Genomic DNA, 24,235 nt, shown 5'->3' on the forward strand with positions numbered 1-24,235 from the left:
CGAGATATTTTCGTCCTCCCTGCGACGACGTGTCGGCGTGGGGCTGCACCACCACATGGGCTGCTGCGGCGGATGGTGTGGACCCATCAAGACCGGGCAGTATCGAAATCCTCTTCCTACGGAGGCGCGGCTTGACTGAGAGGGGGAAGAGGAGGGAGGAAGGGGAGAGGGCGGAGGAGGCGGCAGGGGAGGAGGCAACTCCCAAGCAAGTCTCTCTGGACACAAAAAGTTGACATAAGCTCAACTTCTCTCAGTTGTTGTAAGGTCGAGGACGTCTGCACGAGTGACTCACGCTTTTTTTGGACGCGAAGAAGAAAGCTCTTTTGTGGCTTGTTTGCTTAAGCTAGCGACCGTTACTGATTCATTTTCACCTCTTAAAAGATTAAATCACTGAGGCGTGAGGATTCATGAAGTTGGAGACGGCATGGTGCACAAATACGGTAAATTGACAACTTCATGACGTGTCAAAAACTTTGTTATCTTCTCGTCCAAATTGAAAATATTAATAGACGTGTTTGTTGTGATTTCGGGTGTTGTGGTGATGCGTTCGGGTGTTCTGCTGATGTGTTCAGGTGTTTGTTGCGTTGTGGTGATACGTTCATGTGTGTTACGTGTGAGTATGTTCGATTGAGGGGAAAAACAAATATGCCGATGGAATTCACAGTTTATAATATCCATACGCAGATGTGTGTTCTACTGTTCATATTTTTGTGGGGTTTTGTTGAAATATACTGAGTGCTACTCGACGGGCTTATCTCCTCAACAAAATGTAGCTTTAATGACGTGAGACTCACGTCGTGAGTTGTCGTTGATCTTCGTCCAAACTCCTAACCTAAAGGAAGGCTCGTGATGGGAGGTGCTGGTGGTATATGCGAAAACCTCAGGTGAAGAGGAAAGTGTGCAACCTGTCAATGCATTTTGCAGCCACTAATTTACACAACGGATGCCCACTGAAGTATTGATATTTTTTAAAAAACAAAAAAGAAATCGCATGTTGACATCCAGGAATACATCAATAAATTAGAACTGTAATGATGTGTCAACAAGCTCAGTTTACCAAACCGAAGAAACATTTAAAATTAGAATGGAGGTAGTGGAGACCAAAAACATAATTTTTAGAGCCAATACTGGTTGTAAGCAGTGAAGGAAATAGGTATCACATATTCGTAGTCAAAATCCATTTTCATAAAAAGGGAAAATATTGCTGTCAAAATGTTACTCCAACTCATAATGCCTTCATGTATACTATATGTGTATTGAACAGCTTTTCAGATTCGCAGAATTTTTAAGTTTCTAGTGTTGTGAAGGTGCCCTGAGGTAATTTACTGCTGGTAGTGGTGGATGTAGGTCGGATTCATTTTTGCTAATATTTTGTAATTTTAAATCACTTTTTGCTGCTGTAGACACTGAGCGAGCAGCGAGTCTGCTCAGACGATACCAGGCCATCTTGACTAGTCCAGACGAGCAGGCCCTCAAGACCAGCGTGGGCAAAGTGTCCGCCATCCTGGGCAGCCAACTCTTCCAAGCGCTTCTTGGTAAGGAAAAAAAAAGAGAAAAGAAACATCAGATGTACGATTCTGAGAAGTCACCCAAAACACTAATGTACTTTGTGTAATGCGATATGCAATAGGGACAAGGAGCAGCATCACATATAAGCAGAGCATAGCGCAACGCAGGCAGCATGTTGAGTTTTTTTCACCTCTTACAGTTTTGTTTAGAATCTATTCCCAGAGAAATTCACTCTGAAGTCTAAAACTGTGAGGGCATGATATGTAGTTATTGGGCAATCACAGAATGTCGACGTGGGTGACATAAAGTTACTCTCGATCTTTGCACAGTTAAGAAAGACACCATACATGTCCATACAAAGCCTATGTGTATGTGCTTTGCCAATTAACACAGACTATCTATTGAATAATAAACTCAGACTTTTCCTGTCCAGATTTTTTTTCTTCCTGGACTGACTGGTGAACAACAATCGGCCTTCTCTATTTGACCACACTGTTGACTCACCAACTTCCAGAAAGCAGTAGTCATCCTTTTGAATAAATGTGACTACTCCCGCAATGCTCATGTTCACATGAAGCGTTTCTACAGCAGGCTTGTTCAATATCTCAGATTTTCTACAGAGGCCTGACATTCTTCACCTTTCTTTTATGACGCACACTCATATCAAATTATCCGTTTTGGTTAATATATTCCAAGCAGTTCCTCCTATATATGTCCATTTTGAAAAAGTGATAAGGGAATTAGTTCAGCAGCATATTCACTGTTTGTTTAAATTGAGAACTAAGACAGAAACAATGCTACCTTTACTCGCTTTTCGCAATTTTATTATAGACATTTATTATATTGTCACCAATATGAAGCTAACATGGGTTTAACCTACAACTAATTTATATTTCTTAATTGCTCCTTAGTGAAGTAACGTTCCGTTTTGATTTCTGATGTCGTTGACTCATAGCTTCTCGACATTTCTTGTCATTACTATAAAGCTTTGTCTGTCCACACTCAAGTTTTCAGACTGGACAGATTTACGCTAACATGATTTAAAATGTTGGTCGGCAACCGTTAAGAGTGGCTGGGTTGAAATGAAGGCGCCACAAAGAATCCCTTCATTATGCTCTGTGTTCACCACAATGGAATTGGAGGTGACATTCGCCTTGTCCCACCGGGGTTTACCAGATTAGAGCAGTAATTGGTTTACTTTCTTTCAAATACTTGAATATTTTTTTTCCACATCCATCCATTTTCTAATCTGCTTTTTCCTCATGAGAGTCGCAGGCGTGGTTGAGCCTGTCACTGCTATCTTCGGGGTAGTGGGTTGGGGTCACCCTGAATTGGTTACCAGCCAATCGCAAGGCACACATAGATTAACAGCCGTACTCCCGATCACATCTAGGAACAATTCACTGCTTTTCTATTGTAATAATTGAATATTTTATTAACATTCATTCATGTCAGACAGTGTTATTGTAGCGCACAACAAATGAAAATAAAATAACACAGTGATCTATTAAAAAATGGACCAATTAGGAATAATAAATACACTTTATAATGTAAACATAATCATTTTTGAACTTACGTTCCTACATATGGCGTTAGCATCATTGCTATTTGCAAAAGACGACACTATTGGTTTCTGCTATCATCCGTGGCTGCAGGATAGTTATTGTATCTTATACCTTAACTTCCTGTCCTGTATTTTATTTGAGGCCAGGAGCAAGGATTCAGGTTCCCACCAAAGATACCAAACATTCTTGACAAAGAATGTTCAATTTGAAAGCAGATCGAGTAAAAAATTAAATGAAATAAACCTGCTTTCAGTTGCTCTGCCAGTCGCTGCCAGGGCGGCTCAGATTCCGTCCTGTATGGGTCTTGGGTCATCTGGTTCTATGTTGTGGCAGGTTCTCTTGACATTCTGGGTTTCAATGAGCTCATTCCTTTAATTGGACATGTGGTTTGGATCCCGGAGGTTAAACATTTAGGAGTCCAAGATGGCGCCCGAGTAGGCAGCCGTCAGCAAGTGCTCTCATGAGCCTGGCTTTTTTGTTGTTTTTGTCTTGTTTTGTGTTTTATTTTGTCACTTTGTGTTGTTGTGCGTCGTGTGGAATGGATACGGATCGTTTTTCAGCATTTTGACCACGACATTCATCAAGGGGGAGACTGAGCCGAGCGGTTGCGCCTTTTATGCAGCGGGAATATGCCAGTACTGTTTTTGATTTGGGAGGAATGTTAGTGCCATTCGACTGTCATTGCTGGACAGCTCTGGGGCCATTGTGCTTTTTTTGCGCCTGTAATGGGCAGCATCTTCACAGCTCCGCTTTGTTCAGTGGAAAGGTCGGTGCTGTTGGATAGTCTGCGGCTGGATGGATGCATGGCTTGAGGAGCCCGCGATAAGAATAAAAGAGCGTCAGCGCAGAGCATCAATGCGTATGTGGAACTGTTGAGCCTTGGAATTGAAGCGGATTTATGTGGGACAGGAGATGTGAGACAATCTCTTTTCGTCAATGGATGCCACAGCTGCGTGTTTGCTTTCAACATTTAGCTTGTAGTCGACGTGCACATTCCACCATGATATCCCTGATCCACTGGTGGAAAGACCCTTTGATCCTCTCCTCTTTCATCTAGAACTGCTTCATGTAACAAAGAGGCTACAGAAAGTGCTTAAGAACCATTGTATCAGATTTGGAGGTGCTGATTCTCATCCCAGCCGCTTCACATTCGGCTGCGAAACGCTCGAGACAGTTGGAGAGCTCCACTTGAAGGCCCCAACAGTACCACATCATCTGCAAAAAGCAGAGATCCTATACTGAGGCCACCAAAATGGAAAACTTCAACGCTTTGGCTGCGCCTAGAAATTCTGCCCATAAAGGTTATGAACAGAATCGGTGACAAAGGGCAGCCATGGCGGAGCCCAACCCTCACTGGAAACGATTTCGACTTATTGCCGGCAATGCGAACCAGACTCTGACATCGGTCGTATAGGGACCGAGCGGCCCGTATCAGGCGCTCCTGTACCCCATACTCCCTAAGCACCCTCCACAGACCTCCACGAGGGACACGGTCAAACGCTTTCTCCAAGTCCACAAAGCACATGTAGACTTGTTGGGCGAATTCTCATGCACCTTCGTGGACCCTGCTAAGGGTGTAGAGCTGGTCCACTGTTCCGCGGCCAGGACGAAAACCACACTGTTCCTCCTCAATCTGAGGCTCGACTTTCCGACGGACCCGCTCCTCTAGAACCCCTGAATAGACTTTTCCAGGGAGGCTGAGGAGTGTGATCCCTCTGTAGTTGGAACACACCCTATGGTCCCCCTTTTTTAAAAGGGGGGACCACCACCCTGGTCTGCCAATCCAGAGGCACTCTCCCCGATGACCACGCAATGTTGCACAGGCGTGTCAACCAAGACAGCCCCACAACATCCATAGCCTTTAGGAACTCCGGTCGGGTCTCATCCACCCCCGGGGCCTTGCCACCGAGGAGCTTTTTAACCACCTCGGTGACTTCAGCTACAGAAATTGGAGAGCCCACCTCGGAGTCCCCAGACACTGCTTCCTCCAAGGAAGGCGTGTTGGTGGAGTTGAGGAGATCTTCGAAGTACTCGGCCCACCGGTTCACGACGCTTTGAGTCGAGGTCAGCAGTGCCCCACCCTCACTGTACACAGTGTTCGTGGTGCACTGCTTTCCCTTCCTGAGACGCCGGATGGTGTACCAGAATTTCCTCGAAGCGGTCCGGAAGTCGGCTTCCATGGCCTCACCGAACTCCTCCCATGTCCGTGTTTTTGCCTCGGCGACCACTGAGGCTGCATTCCGCTTGGCTAATCGATACCTGTCAGCTGTCTCAGGGGTCCCACAGGCCATATAGGCCCGATAGGAATCCTTCTTCAGCTTTACGGCATCCCTTACTACTGGTGTCCACCAGCGATTACGGGGTTTGCCGCCGCGACAGGCACCAACCACCTTAAGGCCACAACTCCGATTTGCCGCCTCAGAAAGGGAGGTCCGGAACATAGTCCATTCGGACTCAATGCCCCCCACCTTCCCCGGGACATGTGTAAAGTTCTGCCGGAGGTGGGAGTTGAAACTCCTTCTGACAGGGGATTCCGCCAGACGTTCCCAACAAACCCTTACAACACGTTTGCGTCTGCCAGGTCGGACTAGCATCTTCCCCCACCAACGGAACCTACTCACCACCAGGTGGTGATCATTTGACAGCTCGGCACCTCTCTTCACTCGAGTGTCCAAAACATGAGGCCGCAAATCCGATGATACAACTATAAAGTCAATCATCGAACTGCGCCCAAGGGTGTCCTGGTGCCACGTGCACATGTGGATACCCTTATGTTTGAATAAAGTGTTATGGACAATCCGTGTCGAGCACAGAAGTCCAATAACAATACTTATTGCCGGGGGGCAATAAGTATGCCGACACCTGCTCTACGCCTCTCACCGTGGACAACTCCAGAGTGGAAGAGAGTCCAACCCCTCTCGAGAGGGCTGGTACCGGAACACAGGCTGTGTGTGCAAGCCCAACTATGTCTAGTCGGAACTTTTCGACCTCGTGCACCAGCTCGGGCTCCTTCCCTGTAAGAGAGGTGACGTTCCACGTCCCTCTGCAGTCGAGGGTCGGACCGCCAGGGTCCCCGCCTTTGGCTGCCGCCCAACTCACAATGCACCCGACCCCTCTGGCCCCTCCCATAGGTGATGAGCCCTTGAGAAGGGGGAGCCACGTTTCCTCTTCGGGCTGAGCCCGACCGGGCCCCATGGTTGTAGGCCCGGCCACCAGGCGCTCGCCAACGAGCCCCAACTCCAGGCCTGGCTCCAGAGAGGGGCCCCGGTGACCCGCGTCCGGGCAAGGGAAAACCAAGTCCATTTATGTTTTTCTTCATATGGGGTCTTTTGAGTCGTACTTTGTCTGGTCCCTCACCTAGGACCTTTTTGCCATGGGTGACCCTGCCAGGGGCATAAAGCCCCAGACAACCTAGCTCCTAGGATCATTGGGACACACAAACCCCTCCACCACGGTAAGGTGACGACTCATGGGAGGGTTTATGTGTTATAAATGTTCATATTCAATGTGTTTCAATGATTTAGTATTTTTTTCTTAATATATTTGTGGTATTGAATATTTATTTGCAAAAATATATTCTTACTCGTTGTTTTTTTTCCAACAGAAAAAATATATTTCCATCAATTTTAGCTCTTTTGTTGATTTTTTTGTTGTTGTAAAATGAGTGCCTGATTTATGTGGCCACTTGTTGCACGGTTGCACTGTCAGGAACAAAAGCCTCCTTAACTGTGCATCCACTCTTTTGTTCCAACAAAAGTGCAGGGGGAGGGAATGATGCTTGGTTTGGGGTAGTGAATCCCCATTTTAAATGACTTAGAACACTAAATGCTCCAGACAATTTTTATTGAGGGGGTGGGGGATTGTGTGGTTTTGGCCTGGCTTGTATTTGTGACCTAGTTTTCCAATGAATGTATTACTCCGATAAACTCCATTATATCGAGGGCAGGGTCACATTCTTGTTTTTGCGATTTCCCCCAAACAAGCATAAGAGAGACATCCATTCCAATTGAATAGACATGACAATAAGAGGAGGCCCACCTCATCCAAACACGCTAATTCCTGCATGTAACGTTTTTTTTTAGGAAACGATAAGCCCCCGCTGCCCTCCTCATGACTGTGTCAACAACTTTTCATCAGTCCTTGTCCAAACATCAAAAAGGGTTCCTGGCTAAGGCGATGTTATTTTTCCTCCCTGAGAAGGAATGCATGTGGTGTCTTTGAGTTGGAAGTTTTTTTTGCCTTTTTTGGGCGAGGGTGGACAGTTCTGTATTCAGTGTCAGCGTGCAGTTTGATGATTTCTCAATCACATTTTTTGGCCCCCCAAGTACAAGTCTTTATCTTTAAGTATCTGCTGATAACAAATATAATTTCAATAATCAAGAAGGAAAAAAGAATGCACATCCAATTTGTCCTCAAATTGAAATGTATAAATAGCACACATGGTGTATATATTGTAAAATAGAAATATACATAGAGTGATACCTCGGTTCTCGACCATAATTCGTTCCAGGACCCTGTTCAAAAAGCAATTTTTTTTCGAACACCGAAACCATCTCTTTGCTCCTGTCACTTGCGAGTTGACAGTGGGGGGTGGGGGTTTTATATATATATATATATATATATATATATATATATATATATATATATATATATATATATATATATATATATATATATATATATATATATATATATATATATATATATATATATATATATATATATATATATATATATATATATATATATATATACGTGTGTGTATATATATATATATATATATATATATATGTATATATATATACGTGTGTATATATATATATATACATATACAGTAAAGTCTCGTTATATCGATATTCAAGGGAGTCCGAAAAAATATCGATATAACCGGGACTATCTATATATCCGACCCTGTTTGCATGTAATTTTCTCCGTGCGTGCATAGAAATAGTATCGATATAACCGGGACTATCGATATATCCGATATCGATATAACGAGACTTTACTGTGTATATATACACGTGTATATATATATATATATATATATCTGAAGTTGTGCCGTGAGAAACTATCCAATGCCCCTTTTTCAAATTAAAAAAATTACCAACATTTATTAATCGTTTTCTGCCAATATTATGTCATTGTCCGGTGTCCGTGCTGAAAAGACTGGGAGTATAATTTAATATTTGTCTTTCCTGCGAGATGGTTAGTGGTGTGCCGCGAAAAAATGTGTAATGTTTCTATATATAGACCTGGCTTAAAGGGTATTTTTTTCTTCTCTTCTCATAGACATTCAAGAGTGTTACGAGGTGACCTTGCAGTTGAATACGCAGCAAAGTGCGCTAAAGGAAGAGGAAGAAAGTCACAAGGAAACGTGGGAGGTACATTTGCTACCACTTTTGTTCACATTGGGAGCAAAATGTCCTTCAATGTTTACATCTGCTGCCACATGTACGTGTGCTACCCGTGGCTCTCGCTCTACTAGATGAGCGCAGTTGGACAGGAAGGCTGAGTCGGACTGGGTCAAAAGATGTAAGGTCCATTTGCACGCTGTGATGAAGTCAGCCAGGCTTTTCATTAGGACTCTGTATTTTTAGCCTGGTGCACACGCGCAAGTGCAGTCGCACACAGGGAAAGGGGAAAGAGTCGAATAGTTCAAGTGGAAGACGGCATGATGGACAGATATTTGGCAGTATGTGCCTGTAGTTATTCACTGTTACATATACAGAGTTTTATATTGGAGAAATCTTGAAGCACACCTCCAAATAAGAACGTCACAAAAACCATATCCGTGGTTTGATATTTCTTAACATTTTTAGCAATCTATCCCCCGTTATTTTTCGTAAAAGACTCCAATTTGCCCCGTTTGAAGTAATTGAGGTTTATTTAAACCACAGTAATGCTCTGGCACCATTAGTGGTTTCTTTGTACGCCGGGAAATATGTTAATAAGTCAATTAAGGATTTTTATTTCGACAACTGTACATACATTGATGTCATGTTGGTCAATTGGGGATTTTCAATTGGAAAAAATATAGTTCTTTGTCTCTGTCCCATGGTGAATTAAGTGAATTGTTTCAGTTGGCTAAAAGTCATGCTTTTTTGACAATTTCAGAGATTCATTTCGACAAAAGTACTGTTTTGCCACCACCTTGTGCCATTATGGTAGACAAGAACTGTTTTGAAATTGAGAAGTTTCAGTGGGACAAAAGCATTGCTTTGTCACCATTTTTCCCCACCCTGATACCAAGGAACTACAGTAAAGTCTCGTTATATCGATATCGGATATATCGATAGTCCCGGTTATATCGATACTATTTCTATGCACGCACGGAGAAAATTACATGCAAATAGGGTCGGATATATCGATAGTCCCGGTTATATCGATATTTTTTCGGACTCCCTTGAATATCGATATAACGAGACTTTACTGTATGTTGAAATCAATGACGGAGTTTCATGTCGACATAATTACTGTTTCACCAACTCTATGTGTAATTTTGTTTCGAATGAACTATCTTGAGATGAATTGGAGACCGTGAGGTCAACTGGAGTTTTATTTCGACAAAGGCCAGCATCACAGTTCCTTGGCATGTTGGTGAAAGTTTCGTGAAATGGAAATTTTGTTGTCATTGCGCGTCACTAGTATATAACAACAAATATCATGCCGTGGTTTCAACCCGTCCAAGAAACATAATTCATTTAAACAAAAGTAGTGCTTTGCCGGCATCGTGTGGAGGTTATAAGCAATTATAAACCTATTCTTGCCCGTGAGTTGAATTTGGCAGCCCCTGTGCTGGATTGTATGAGGCTTAAATCTTATGCGGTCCATTTTAGGTCAGTCTAAATCAGGCTATTATGTTGATCATGTAAAGGTGACTGTAAATGGCTTGTAGACCTAGAGGTCAAACTTCTGCCTGATGTAATTTTTCTGTGCTTCACCGCCTCGCTCGCTCGCCAATCACTTAATGGAAATATGTTGTTTGACTTTTATGTGCTAAGTCGCAGATATATTATGTTCAGTGTTGTTGTTTCTTTTCCTACATTACAGTAGGAACTAAAAAAATCATGAAACCGTTTTATTTATCACTATTCTCTTTTACATTTTTTTTTCTCCGAATAAATGCTATTTTATTTCTTGACTGAAAACGCAAAGTATCCACTCAACAAAACTATTAATTTATCTGTTTATTTATTTATTTATTTATTTATTTATTTATTTATTTATTTATTAATTTGGGAGTTGTCTTGGGAAGTGTACTCCACAAGTTCGCAAATCATTTTAAATTCTAAGTCTGTAATAATCCATACTAATAGTAATAATCAAAACACTTTTAACTCATTCACTCCCATACAATCTGCAAAAAATGTGTCCACTCCAGTGTCAGCGTTTTTGTCATTTTCACTCAAATTCCAAGACCCACAGAATATTGAGTTTTAGGACTACATAAACATTCAATGTAGCATAAGAAACCTCTTCTTTCATCAGAAAAAAAGTGAATTCCTAGGTTATGTGGGTCTGGAGTAATATGAGGTGCAAGTGGGGGTGGCTGTACAAAAGGGAAATACTGCCCTCTCGTGGAAGGGAAAAACATGGCCAGAGGTCTGACCAGCGCTTTATCAGCACCTCCTGCAAGAAAACCCAAAACTCGAACAAATTCGGGAATGGCAGAGAACGAGTAAAAAAAATCATATATGACTCAGAAATACCAAATAACTTATTGTTTGTATTTGTTTAAAAAATAAATGAGTAGAGGGCCTAGAAATAAAGATAGCATATGAAATTGCTAATGTGGGGGAGGAGCAAATTACTGTATACTGTAGAATTAGATCCATCCATTTTCCGTACCGCTTATTCCTCATTAGGGTCGCGGGGGGTGCTGGAGCTTATCTCAGCTGTCTTCGGGCACGAGGCGGGGGACACCCTGAATTGGTTACCAGCCAATTGCAGGGCACACAAAGACATAAAACAGTCACTCTCACACCACAGGACAATTTAGAATGGTCAATCTGCCTGCCATGCATGTTTTTGGAGTGTGGGAGGAAACCGGAGGACCCGGAGAAAACCCACGCGTGCCCGGGGAGAACATAGAAACTCCACACAGGGAGGCCGGACCGGGACGCGAACCGGCAACCTCCGCACTTTGAAGCCGGTGTGCTAACCACTCGACTACCGGGCCGCCCTAAAATTAGATTAGCTTTGAAAATCATTCAGCGGCTCCGCGCGCAGATCATTTTTTCAAAGTCAGTCATCTGGTTAAGATTGGAACCATGTCAACCACATAAACTCAAAAGTGTCCCTTCATTCTGACTCACAAAGCTTTTTTCTCCAGTCGTCGCCGTGACCCGCCCCATTTGCCGACCGATTCGCCTCATAAGTACACGTATATCCTTCCACGCATCCAATGCTCCCTCCCTCCAAGATCGGTCTCTGGATCCCATCTGCTGCTTGTGGGGGCCCGGGCAGCGTGAGGCTAATAAGGAGGGATACAACAGTGCGGTGGGATACGGAGATAGAGAGCAAATGAGAGACAGAAAGAGAACAGGGCACCCAGCGAGGAGCTCATCTGTATTCCAGCCGTGTCATCACCTGGCCGGAGGATGGGAGGGAAACCAAATGAGTCTGCACATTCCTTGGTCTGCTGCAAAGAGAAGGAAATACAGTAAAGTCTCGTTATATCGATATTCAAGGGAGTCCGAAAAAATATCGATATAACCGGGACTATCGATATATCCGATCCTGCGCCGAACTGCATTAAACAAAAGCCGCCAAAAGAGGGCAGCCAAGCGCCATATAAGAAACGGAGCTGGCCATTAGCTCCCTTTTTTTTGGGTCAGAGATGTTCCCCCAATGTTGCCTCAAAATGGCACATATAATTCTTTAATGATTGTAAACATGTATGCTTTAATCTTCAGAACTACAGTGTATTTGAAACATATTCATAACTGGATGTGTAACAAGAAAGCATATTATCCGAATCTGAAGCCATTGTTTGGATTCACAAGCAATGCAAGACGTCTTGGCGTGAAGTCATTTTTATTTGCATTTGAATAAAAAGTGACATCGGCTGTCCTTTAATACACAGTATGGAATGTTAATAATTTTCAAAATCATCGCGCTTCAGCAGACAAAACAAGAAACATTGTTGCAAAAAACGATTGCATTCATATACAGTACAGTGGGCATGTACATAACACAACAGGGAAACTGCAACGCTTACATCTTACTGTATTATGTATACAATTTAAAAAAGTCATCAATCTTCTTCTGCTTCCCATTTTTACCTTTTAACACAAACACTTCAATCTCGTCTGCTACACACGAGCTAGCGTCTGAAAATGAAAATGGCTCTGCTACACGGGTGCTGGGCACGTAACCAAGTCACCTGACCAAGTCGACCAATGGCGCGACTGATGGCGTGACACGTAACCAAGACACGTGACCAAGTTGACCAATGGCGCGACCGATGGCGTGTCACGTGACAAAGTCACACGGCCAAGTCGACCAATAGCGCGACCGATGGCGGCTCATGTGACCAAGTCGACCAATGGCGCGACCGATGGCGGCTCACGTAACAAGACACGTGACCAAGTTGACCAATGGCGCAACGGATATATCGATGTAAACAACAAAAATGGCCGGCGGGGGATGAAAAGGAGCACCGTAATAACCGGATTATCGTAACAACCGGGTATCGTACTAAACGGTACTAATTATACATAAAAAGACTAGAAATGTGCAAGGGAAACGAAAATAATATCGTAATAAGCGGTAATGTCGATATAACCGATATCGATATAACGAGACTTTACTGTATCTGCTGCTTTCAAATGCAACGTCAGGCCTTTCCCTCCCTTAATTTGAGACAGAGTTGCTACAAGGGCTGTAAAGGGCCCTTTGAGCGAGTAAAAAAGCAATGATTCAATTTTATGTCCAGTCGATGAAAAGGTTTCTTCAGCATCGTCATCTGTACTGCCTGTCTACATTGAAGGTGTTGGACGTTTCGCTGTCTTATCCATCGATGAAAAGGTTTCTTCGTCATCTGTAAAACTTTAAAGTCTTGGACAGGTAGTTATCCAAGAAACTTCGTCAGAAAACTAAATCTTACAGGTATTTAGGCCCTATATATATATATATATATATATATATATATATATATATATATATATATATATATATATATATATATACAGTAAAGTCTCGTTATATCGATATTCAAGGGAGTCCGAAAAAATATCGATATAACCGGGACTATCGATATATCCGACCCTGTTTGCATGTAATTTTCTTCGTGTGTGCATAGAAATAGTATCGATATAACCGGGACTATCGATATATCCGATATCGATATAACGAGACTTTACTGTGTGTGTGTGTGTATATATATATATATATATATATATATATATCCCTACTGTCCAGACATGGCGGTGCCGGACTCTGCTATGATAGGTCCCTGCTCTCAGGTTGGGGGGAGCAGAGGACTACTCTCTGCCGCTCCACTGATTGTTCCCATTGTACTGACTAACGACTGGCATGATTGCCCCACTTCCACCGGTAGCACCTCAGTATTCCTAATCCTATTTTGCCAAAGTAATAATAATAATACATTTTATTTCAAGCGCCTTTCAAAACACCCAAGGACACTTTACAATAAAAACAATAAAACAAAGCACATAACAATAAAACCATAAGAAAAATGACACATAATAAAATAGCAGATAGAACTAGACATTGAAAGCAATTTTAAACAAATGGGTTTTGAGGTGAGCCTTGAAAATAGGGAGGGAGTCAATACTACGGATGTTGGGTGGAAGTGAAATCCAGAGTTTGGGAGCAGAGCGGCTGAAAGCTCTGCATCCCATCGTGGTGAGACGGGCAGAGGGCACATAGAGGTGAAGGGAGGATGAGGATCTGAGGGACCGAGAGGGAACAGAGATTTGAAGCAGGTCAGAAAGATAGGGAGGGGCAAGGTTATGGATGGCTTTGAATGTAAACAGAAGTATTTTGAATTCGATAGGATGTTTAACAAGTAGCCAGTGGAGTTGCTGGAGGACAGGGGTGATGTGGTGAAAGGAGGGGGTTCTAGTGATGATCCGGGCTGAAGAATTTTGGACGAGTTGGAGTTTATGGAGAAATTTCTGATTGATACCGAAGAGACATAAACATAAAAGACATAAAAGACAGCAAAATTATCGATTGAGTGATTGCTTGAAATGGAGAACCGGTACATCGGAGGAATCGTACCACTGGTGCTCATTTACAAACTGCAATATCTGGTCAGGGCGATGGTTCACTATACTCTCCCTTGCAACATTTAAGTTCCCTATTAAAAATAAGATTTTCAATTTAGTAAATTCCTGGTTTTATTGGAAACTCTTGTAAGTCTAGGTCAGGGGTGTCCAAAGTCGGTCCTCGAGGGCCGCCGTCCTCCCTGTTTTCCAGCTCTCCCAGGAGCAACGCACCTGATTCAAATCATCAGGACCATTTTGATGCTGCTTCAGAGCTGGCTGATGAACTGATCATTTGAATCAGGTGTGTTGCTCCTGGGAGAGCTGGAAAACAGGCAGGACAGCGGCCCTAGAGGACCGACTTTGGACACCCCTGGTCTAGGTGATCACATTCTGATAAATAACTGCTGTCCACATTGTTCTATTCTCCATTTTTCATTAAATAATCTTCATCTTCTTTTATAAATTCATCTAGCCCTTCCCCATTTCTTAATTGGCATAAAGCAGTGCATTGTCAAAATGTAGAACATATGCAGGATTGTCATTTTTAAAATTTGCCCAGAAATCACCCTTCTATCTTGCCCTTGCTTTGCATTTATATGAATGCACGTGCCCTCTTTTCCTGCTTCCAAACTCTCATGTCTAGAGCAAAACCTCAAGCAGGGGCAACTTGGCTTTTTTTTCGAAACACTGCCCTCTGCTGGACCTGAAGGCACACTGTAGTAAAGTGTTGTCGTAATGAACCCAAGAAATGAAAATTAATTTACCGGATCTACACGGAAATGGTAGATTTTGAAATATGAAAAATAAATAAGTTTATGTGAGTACCTTAATACCAGCACATTATCGTGACCCAGAAACAATGAAACTGCAAGTAGTGGAGGTGTGTACAGTGAAGCGCAATACGGAAGTTTGTCATATCGCTTTGAAAAGCTTTTCATTGTGTTTTTTGTTGTGTCTTAAGAAGCCTGGGAACACCACCTCCCTGAATAGTAGGATTAATTTATGTCAATTAAAGAAAAATGTGTGACAAAATTCTACAGTCCTTTGCACAACATTTCAGGTTCAACTGTAAGAATTCAGTCATGAATTAATTAAAAAAATAATTTCAGGTTTCTCTAAATGAATTTATTTACATCTAAAATTAACCAATGTTTTAATGTTTTACAATTTAAGCTTTCTAATAGAATTACAGTAAAGTCTCGTTATATCGATATTCAAGGGAGTCCGAAAAAATATCGATATAACCGGGACTATCGATATATCCGACCCTGTTTCCATGTAATTTTCTCAGTGCGTGCATAAAAATAGTATCGATATAACCGGGACTATCGATATATCCGATATCGATATAACGAGACTTTACTGTATGTGCTTCTTCATCTTGTGTAACTGAGCAAGGAAGCTCGCATGTTTAGTTCTTCAAATTTTCCCCAACAACATTTATCATTTTCTTAGTTATCGTATTAAATCAAAATGTATTTGCCTTCTCAAAGGAACCAGTGCAAGCGGATGAGGAAGAAAAGGAAAGCGTTTTCCGCGTCCGAGTAACTTGCAGAGGAAGTGATCACAAGGTGGAGCGAGTGTGCGCCCTGGTGACTCGATCGCATGTTGAAGCGCCAAAGGTGAGTTTTGTTTTGCTTTTTGTTTTTAAAATGTTGATGATGATGTTAATGAGGGTGTGGTGCTTGAAGAATGATTGAAATGTTCAAACTAAGAATAATGTTCCAGTTTTATAAGCAGACAGTTTATTGGAGCTGATATGAGGCATTTTCATGCAAAAATAGTAAAAGAAATAGACAAATTCAATGTTTATCTCATTCACTGCCAGATGTGCAAAAAATGTGTCCACTCCAGTGCTACGGGTTTTGTCATTGTCACTTGAATTCCAGGACCCACAGAGTATTGAGTTTTAGGGCTACATAAACATTCAATACAGCGTTAGAAACCTTAGACTCTCTTCTTTCATGAGAAAAAAAGTTAATTCCTAGTATATGGGTCTGGAGTTATATGAGCTTGAATGAGGGCGGCTGTCCAAAATACAATGCAATACATACATATTGGTTTATATAATGCTTGAACAACAGCTGAAGCTGGAACAAAGCGCAAACATGGACAAAAGGCAAATGGCGCCGCCTTGTGGAAAAGAAAAAAACATTGCCAGAGGCCATGTCCAACGCTTTATCGGCAGCGAAGCACGAAAAAACAAAACCTGAAAAAATTCGTGAATGGCAGTGAATGAGTGAAATAAATTTATTGGCCCAGTCTGACATTAGATTTGTGATATGTTGTCCTCTTTTTTTAACCTGTTGATTAGTGATCAGCTCCAAAATCCTGATTGTGTAAAGCTTACAAAACACATACATGTATAAAAAACAAAAAAACAAACCAAAAGAAACACCCGAATAAGTTCGACCTATATTTCTGTGGTTTTTGTTGTCACGTTGCACCAAAAACATGAGGATGGATTGAGTTATTTATTTTCCTCGTTTTGTGGTGTTAAACGGCACATTGTATACACGCTCACATTCCTGGATGGATAGCGAGGTGCTGGATCGGTGTGTGAGTGTGCGTGTATGTGTGTGTGCGTGTGTGTGTGTGTGTGTGTGTGTGTGTGTGTGTGTGTGTGTGTGTGTGTGTGTGTGTGTGTGTGTGTGTGTGTGTGTGCTTGTGTCCGCGTAAGTGTGAGACTCCCTGTATTGCTTGAAAGAGGGAGTGGAGGATGAGCAGGCAGTGAATGGAAGGTAGAAACAGAGTGGGGGAGGCGACAGAGAGAGGGAGAGCGATGGAGGGAGGGAGAGAGAGAGAGAGAGAGAGAGAGAGAGAGACAGAGGGAGAGAGAGAGAGAGAGGGTGCAGTGCGGAGCTGGAACCGACAGCCGGCCGGCGTTACCATGGAAACCACATTCTTCCCCCGCCTGCATCCCTACTGACTGTTCTACCTCTAGATCTAGCTCACTCTGCTTTCCTCTGTTTTTCGTTGGTTTAAAAAATAAGTGTCCGAACCTACACCTTGCTAGCAGCCCCTGGATCCAATGAACCATTTGTCCCAGCGGGTGTCGGCCAGGCTGTAAGGGGAACGCGCAGAACAGAGTTTGTTCTTCTGCCTCCTCGTGCATCGATGGGCACATTTTGTTTTCTCTGCGTCTCGTCTATTTTCTTCTCTCTATTTTTACTCCCCCGTCCCGCCCTCCCCTTCTCGCTTCTGTTGAGCAGCATGCTTCACTGATGCCCCCTCTAGTCATCGCCATTCTGCCCACACACAGATACCACCCCCCCCCCCCCCCCCACCACCCTAACTCACTTTGAACGTGCTTACCAGGGCTGTGGGGGTTGCGGGGGTAGGTGGGGATCCATAGTTTCAGTGAAAAATTAAGTTGGAGAATGTTGTTTTTTGACCAGTAACCCTTGAAATGGTGGTGGAAAGAGAATTTGGGGTTTGTTATTTTATATATAGTGAGACCTCGGCTTATGAACTTAATCGATTCCCAGACAGAGTGTAAGGCGAAAAGTGTGTATCCCCCAAAAAGATTTCCCATAGGAAACCATTAAAATGAGAATAATCTGTTCCCAAATTTCCATAAAATCTAATTTTCAACTAAATAAGCCTTAAAACTACACACAACATACCTTATTGTATGTATAATCGGAGGTCAGAGGGAATTGCTGTTTGGAAAGAGAGTCACATTCCATAAAGACTGTAATTAAAGAAATAAAATTTACTGTAAAATAAAGTCGTTTTATTTACCTTTGTGAAGGTCATTGATGGCTTGATGGAATGGCGTTGGAGGTCAGAGGGAATTGCTGTTTGGAAAGAGAGGCACATTACATGAGGACTGTAATTAAAGAAATAACCTGTACTGGAAAATAACGTTTTATTTACCTTTGTGATGGTCGTTGATGGCTTATGGAAGGAGAGTCACTAAGGACTGTTGGTAACTCAACCTCTGGTGTGGCTTCTCTTCTTTGCTTCTTTGGAGACTCATCCTTTTTGCTGATTAAAAACCTCTTAATTGACACCTGTTGCTTTCTGACTTGTAAGGTCTTACGAAACTGAGGCATCACATTATCGTTCATCATGTTGATGACTCTCTTTGGTGATATCGACATGAATTAGCCGTGCTTTCTCGCATATAATTGCTTTACTCACGCTGTCGCCGGATAGTTGCTTTTCGTTAATCCAAATGAACAGACGTTTTTCAACTTCTTCGATTGCCCGAGGCCATTGCTTTGACAGCACGGAAACACCTTTCGCAACAGACGCACCTTTGATGGGTTCTCTGTTGCGAAGGATGGTAGCAATGGTTGACTTAGCATAGCCGTACTGGGACGCACATTTCGTTTGTGTTTTTCAAATATCTCCTTCTCCTCGACAGTGATTTTGTTTTGTGTCTTCTTCGGCTGAACACGAGCCTGTGGTGTTTTTTTTTTTTTTCGGCCCCATAATAGCAAAATTATCTGCAAAAAGCTCCTCGGAGGCGATCGACGTGTGCATTCAAAGAGAGGGGGGTTTGGAAAGGTGCGCCGGCTGGAGCGATTTTCGGTCGTGTGCTGCCGCCGAAGATCCGAAGATCACTCCGCCAGCCTTGGTGTGTGTATCGCGGAAAGTAGTGTGTATTCCAAGGTTTAATTTTCATAAATTTGACGTTCGTAAACCGAAAAGTTCGGAAGGTAAGGTGTTCGTAAACCAAGGTCTCACTGTGTGTGTGTGTGTGTGTGTGTGTGTGTGTGTGTGTGTGTGTGTGTGTGTGTGTGTGTGTGTGTGTGTGTGTGTGTGTGTGTGTGTATATATATATAAATAATTAGTATTTTATATATATCAATTTTATCTTTTTTTTAATTATATTTTTTCCCCTCTGGTTCATTAACTGCTATTCCCGAATTTATTTGTGAAATGAAAATATGATGTGTTAAAGTGCTATATCAACCAATATGTATGTATGCATTGTATTTTGGACAGCTGCCCTCATTTCATGCTCATTCAACTTCAGACCCATTAATTTAGGAATTACTTTTTTTTCTCTAACTCTTTTCTCTGATGAAAGAAGATAGTGTAAGGTTTCTTACACTGTATCAACTGTTTATTATAGTCCTAAAACTTAATATTCTGTGGGTCCTGGAATTGAAGTGGCAATGACAAAAACCCTGGCATTGAAATGGACACATTTTTGCACGTCTGGCAGTGAATGAGTTAATATGGTGTGATTGCAAACTTGTGGCGCTAGTTGTGTTAAAAAATTGAGTAGGTTAAGAGAATAATTTTTGAAGTGAGCCCCGGTTCTAATAGTTTGCTGAACGGTTTTCCATATTTGTGAGTTCTACAATCTGAAACCCATCCATATTTCCCCCCCTTTTTTTCTTCTTTTGCTGCAAGAGAGCTGTCCCTTTAAACCTCCCTCACAACCATACTCCCTTTTAAGGTGTTACATCCGGTCAGGTGACAAACTAGTGGTCACATGGTTTATCATAGAAATGCCTCGAAATGACTCAGTGCAAAGGTCTGCATCGGTAGAGGCGTTGCGGGGTGGGAGAACTGACATTGTAACGCTCCATACGATACTCGTACGATCGCGTGTGTTTTCCAGGGTGTCCAGGTGGGTTTACGTAATAAGGCAAGCTGATGCTGTGCGGATTGCACGACGCTTTGCCCGCCAGTCAACGAGTGAAAAAGAAAGGGGAAACGTCTGCGCTAAAGAGCGGGCAGATAATTCTGTCCGCCTTATATCGTAAATCACACGGAAAAGTCTTTTTCGCAGATCAGAGGTCACCTCTTTCATTTTGCCAAGACAAATCACCTAGCGCTTGCCCCCCCCCCCACGTCCTCATTTCGAGCTGTCTAATTGGGCGCAGTGTTCATCTACGTTTGTGTGCATATAAAAAGAGAGAAGAAGCGACTGCAGGCTTGCAGATTGTGCAGAAAAGCTCGCGGGGTGGATGATCTGCTCATTTTTCAAACCTGCTGTGAGTCACACAGGAGGATTTTCTTCTTAAAAGGGTAGTATTGCTGTGCGTTTGCGTCTGCATTATTCATTTGGAATCATCCAAGCCGTGGAATTCAATCAGGACAAACACGCCGAGCAGGGTTTCAGTTCTCCTGCCACGTATATCTTATTGCTGTCATTCATGGTGGTTCTCAAATGGTGGTTCGAGACCCGAAATTGATTCGCATCAAGACAAAAAAAAATTACAGGGAGCCCCCAGTTTACTGTAGTTCAATGATACCATGTTCTGGACCGCTGTATCCTCACAAGGGTTCTCGGGAGATATTGGAGCCTATCCCAGCCGTCTTGGGGCACCAGGCGGGGGCCACCCTGAATTGGTTGCCAGCCAATTGCGGGGTTCTATGATGCCATCTAAAATAATGGCTGAGGTTATATTTTGACAAAAAATGCCTCAAATATCTCACCCATTCATGCACCCTGTTGTCATGATCTAGTTGGTGACCATCAGGGGGCGCTGTCGGCCCCGCCTGCACCTGCACAGGTGCTGGTCCTCCCGATCAGATTGGCGACCAACGGGCAGCGACGCCAGCCCTGCCGGCAGCCTCGCAGGTGCTGGTCGTTATAATCACTGTCACTTAAAAGGACACCCGGCACGACCATCCGTTGTCGTTTCATTGTTTGCTGCTTGTTTGCTGCATGCATTGTGTATGTGTTTGTTTAACCTTGGCGGACTTTTACTTTTGGTTTTCTTTTGATACTTTGTATTTTTTCCGTTCAGATGATTTTGATGTTTTACATTTTGTTCCTGCTGACCTTTATTTTAATACAATTCGTCAAACAACCTCCTGCTCCCTCCTGCCTGCTTTTTGGGATCCGCACCCGCCATCACCACCTCGCAAACCCTGACACCTGTAAAGCAGGGGTGCTCATTACGTCGATCGTGATCTACTGGTCGATCACAGCGTGACAGTAAAAAAAAACATTTGTCAGCCTATCAAACGTCCCGTCACTTGATTGACATACAAGGCAACCATTCAGATGACAACTGAATTTTGACCTTTAGGTCGCTGTGCATGCGTAAACAACGGCGCTAAATGCAGCAAAATTTACAAGCTAGTCAGCGAATTACCTCAGGTTTTAAGCCCTTGCTAAAACATATGGTGATCAAAATGAGTGAGAAAGCTGGACCAAGTAAGGGGGCAAAACATATTACAGTAAAGTCTCGTTATATCGATATTCTCGGGAGTCGGAAAAAATATCAATATAACCGGACTATCGATATATCCGATCCTGCGGCATGTAAATTTTCTCCTTGCGTTCATAGAAATAGTATCGTAATAAGCAGTACTATCGATATAACCGATATCGATATAACGAGACTTTACTGTACTTTCATACAGAATGGGAAAATGCGGAGCGCCATTTTCGGACTGTTCATGGAAAATACGACATTGACTTCCCGCCGAAAAGCCAGCTGAGAAAGAGAAAGGTGGACGAACTAAAATCCCAGTTGTCCGGACAGCAGTCATTTTTCACTCAACATACTACTTCTAAAGCGAAAGCCGCCACTGAAGCATCGTTCCGGGTGAGTCACGCCATCGTTAAAAACAATAGGTCCTTCCAAGACGGAGAGCTAAAAGAAGCATTCGTTGAAGCAGCTGACTCCATGTTTCGAGACTTCAAAAATAAGGCAGATATATTATCTTCAATCAAAGCTCTGCAGCTGTCAAGACATACAGTTACACGGCGCTGTGAAGCCATGGCTGAGGATTTAACCCAGCAAATGTGTAAAGACATCGGAGATTGTGAGTGTTCTCACTGCTGAAGTCCAGGGCTCATGGACAGTTCTGGAACTTACTCACAGAGGAAAAGTACCCCAACATGAGGAAATGTGCTAGCTCCTTGACTGCATTATTCGGCTTCACTTATTTATGTGAGTCAGCCTTTTCCTACATGAAGATCATTAAGTCCAAATACCGTTCCACCATGACTGATGAACATTTGGAAATGTGCTTGAGGCTTGCTGTCAGCAGCTACTGTCCGGACTATGCATCCCTGGCTGATTCAATTCAGTGCCAGGCATCAAAGTAAACTCAGGTAATTACAAAAAATGTTAATAGTTATTTATTATGTTATGTATATGTAGTTATTATGTGTGGTGTGCAATATTGGCTTATTCAGTTATGCAAGGTACATCAACATACATTGTATATACAAAGAATCCTTAATACATTTGAAAATAATTATGTTTTGCATTTTTGAAGTGGGTAGATCATTTTGACTTGGTTGTTTTTATAAGTAGCTCGTATGCTGAAAAGTGTGAGCACCCCTGCTGTAAAGTGATAACATGATGTCACTGTAATGCCTTTCCCCTTCTGAGATGAAACCACTAATATGTATATTTAAACTAATCAGTATTTGGTTTCAATTTTCAGATGTCTGATGACAATTAAAAAGAGTCATTCTTTTAAGAGGGAGACAGTATGACATTTCATCAATATAGATGGTGAATGGATCAAGGGTATTATCGTTGTAATATCTTGAATGAAAGTCATAAAACGGAGAAAAAAAAAAATTTCATCCACACAATGTACAGAAATTGTAACGGAAACTCCATTTTACATTGATAACGCTAACTAAAACTAGCTATAAGTCCGCCTTTTTGTCTATGTCAATTCATATCAGGCATGAGCTTTTGAGTTTCATTTTACAGGCGAAGGCAGGTGAAACAGCTGTTTTAAAATTATCGACTAGATCACTATCTTACGCAATACTGTATTTTCCGGTGTATAAGGTGCATCCAAAAAGCTTCATTTTCTTCAAAAGATGGCCCAGAGCCTTATACGCACACAGGTGCGCCTTATATGTGTAGTAAAGTATTGAGCCACAACAGATCTTGCAACTACTGTCAGCAGCCACTGACTCCATTTCCCCGTGTAGAAGAAGTCGTGCGTAGCCCCAGACTCTGCTGTAGGGCCTTATAATGTGGTGTGCCTTTTCTTTGGAAAACTTTTATGTATTTATGTATTATATTTGAAATACCTTTTTTCATTTATTGGCCTTACATATGAAAAAAGTTTGAAAATATGCCATTCAGTGGGGGTGCGCCTTATACTACGGTGCACCTTACTCACCAGAAAATACGGTCGTTTTGTTTCGTTATTTTAAAATCTTGCACTCAATAAATATGCCACATCTAGATTGCTGATGCCGGTTTCACCTGAAGAAAGGCATATTTGGAATTTGATGACAAATTTAGACGCTCCGTTCGAGTGTGTCTGTGCTTCTTTTATTATATAACCGCGAGACGAGTACACTGCTACGCTTCTTCATCTGACCGCATCAAGTGGTAAATTCATCAGCACATAGAACATTCCAGATCCAGACCAAGGCTGCCAGTGTTGCAACATGTGCTCCCTCATGTGTGCCATGATCAATATGCTTACATCTTCCTGTCAAGCTGCTTTGCAAGCCCCGCCCCTACCTGCACTCTGGGTGGCTCCATTGGAGCTTTGTGGCTTGCCTCCCCGCAAATACACAAAAATCCAAGAGGTGATTGTGCTCTTTTGATTTTTAGTTCTACTCTCGCTACAAGGTAAACCTCTGTAGGTTGAAGTGAGATTGTATCATTAAAAATAAGTGAGCTACTCTTGCGTGTAATCAAGCGTGGCTGAGCTTGCTGTGTGTGCCTAGCGAACGGACTGCAACGCATCGCAGATCCTGCTTGCTTGTAGCATGAAGCTTTCATGCACTGACAAATGACAGGGAAGTGGGGCCCTTGCAAAGTTTTCGGGAATAAAGTTACATTTTGTTTGAAAAAGAAAAGTTATTCATATATTTATTAAACAGAGATGGATTTTCTTGAAATTCAACGTTTTGCTGCTGACATGGTGACGGTAATGTATGTTGAAGCAAGTTGAAGACTTTAATTTAGACTAAACTAGTACTTCAATGCTATATTTTTGAATTATGTTGCCAAGTGACTATGT

The 24,235-nt window shown here is 42.5% G+C and overlaps 1 protein-coding gene across 2 annotated transcripts; it reads left to right on the forward strand.

Annotated features, from left to right (window-relative positions):
* Positions 1-193: 193 nt before the first annotated feature.
* LOC148901794 (uncharacterized) lies at positions 194-23,466 on the forward strand. 2 transcript variants are annotated; one of them, XM_088989822.1, is made up of 5 exons: positions 194-440; positions 1,404-1,535; positions 8,364-8,455; positions 15,802-15,930; positions 21,647-23,466. In XM_088989822.1, the coding sequence occupies exons 1-5, from the start codon at positions 425-427 to the stop codon at positions 21,722-21,724; spliced, it is 447 nt and encodes a 148-aa protein (XP_088845948.1). In that variant the 5' UTR covers positions 194-424; the 3' UTR covers positions 21,725-23,466. The 2 variants fall into 2 exon arrangements, with proteins under 2 accessions (XP_088845948.1, XP_088845947.1); XM_088989821.1 differs by lacking the exon at positions 21,647-23,466 and adding an exon at positions 20,741-21,388.
* The last annotated feature ends 769 nt before the right edge of the window (positions 23,467-24,235 follow it).

This window comes from Hippocampus bargibanti, linkage group LG02 (genome assembly GCF_051943395.1).
Source record: "Hippocampus bargibanti isolate YZ-2025 linkage group LG02, ASM5194339v1, whole genome shotgun sequence".
Taxonomy (NCBI): domain Eukaryota; kingdom Metazoa; phylum Chordata; class Actinopteri; order Syngnathiformes; family Syngnathidae; genus Hippocampus; species Hippocampus bargibanti.

Coding starts and splice junctions, on each gene's coding strand:
- LOC148901794 (XM_088989821.1), top strand. Junction 1,536..8,363: donor ACTCTTCCAAGCGCTTCTTG/GTAAGGAAAAAA, acceptor CTCTTCTCATAG/ACATTCAAGAGTGTTACGAG. Junction 8,456..15,801: donor GTCACAAGGAAACGTGGGAG/GTACATTTGCTA, acceptor GCCTTCTCAAAG/GAACCAGTGCAAGCGGATGA.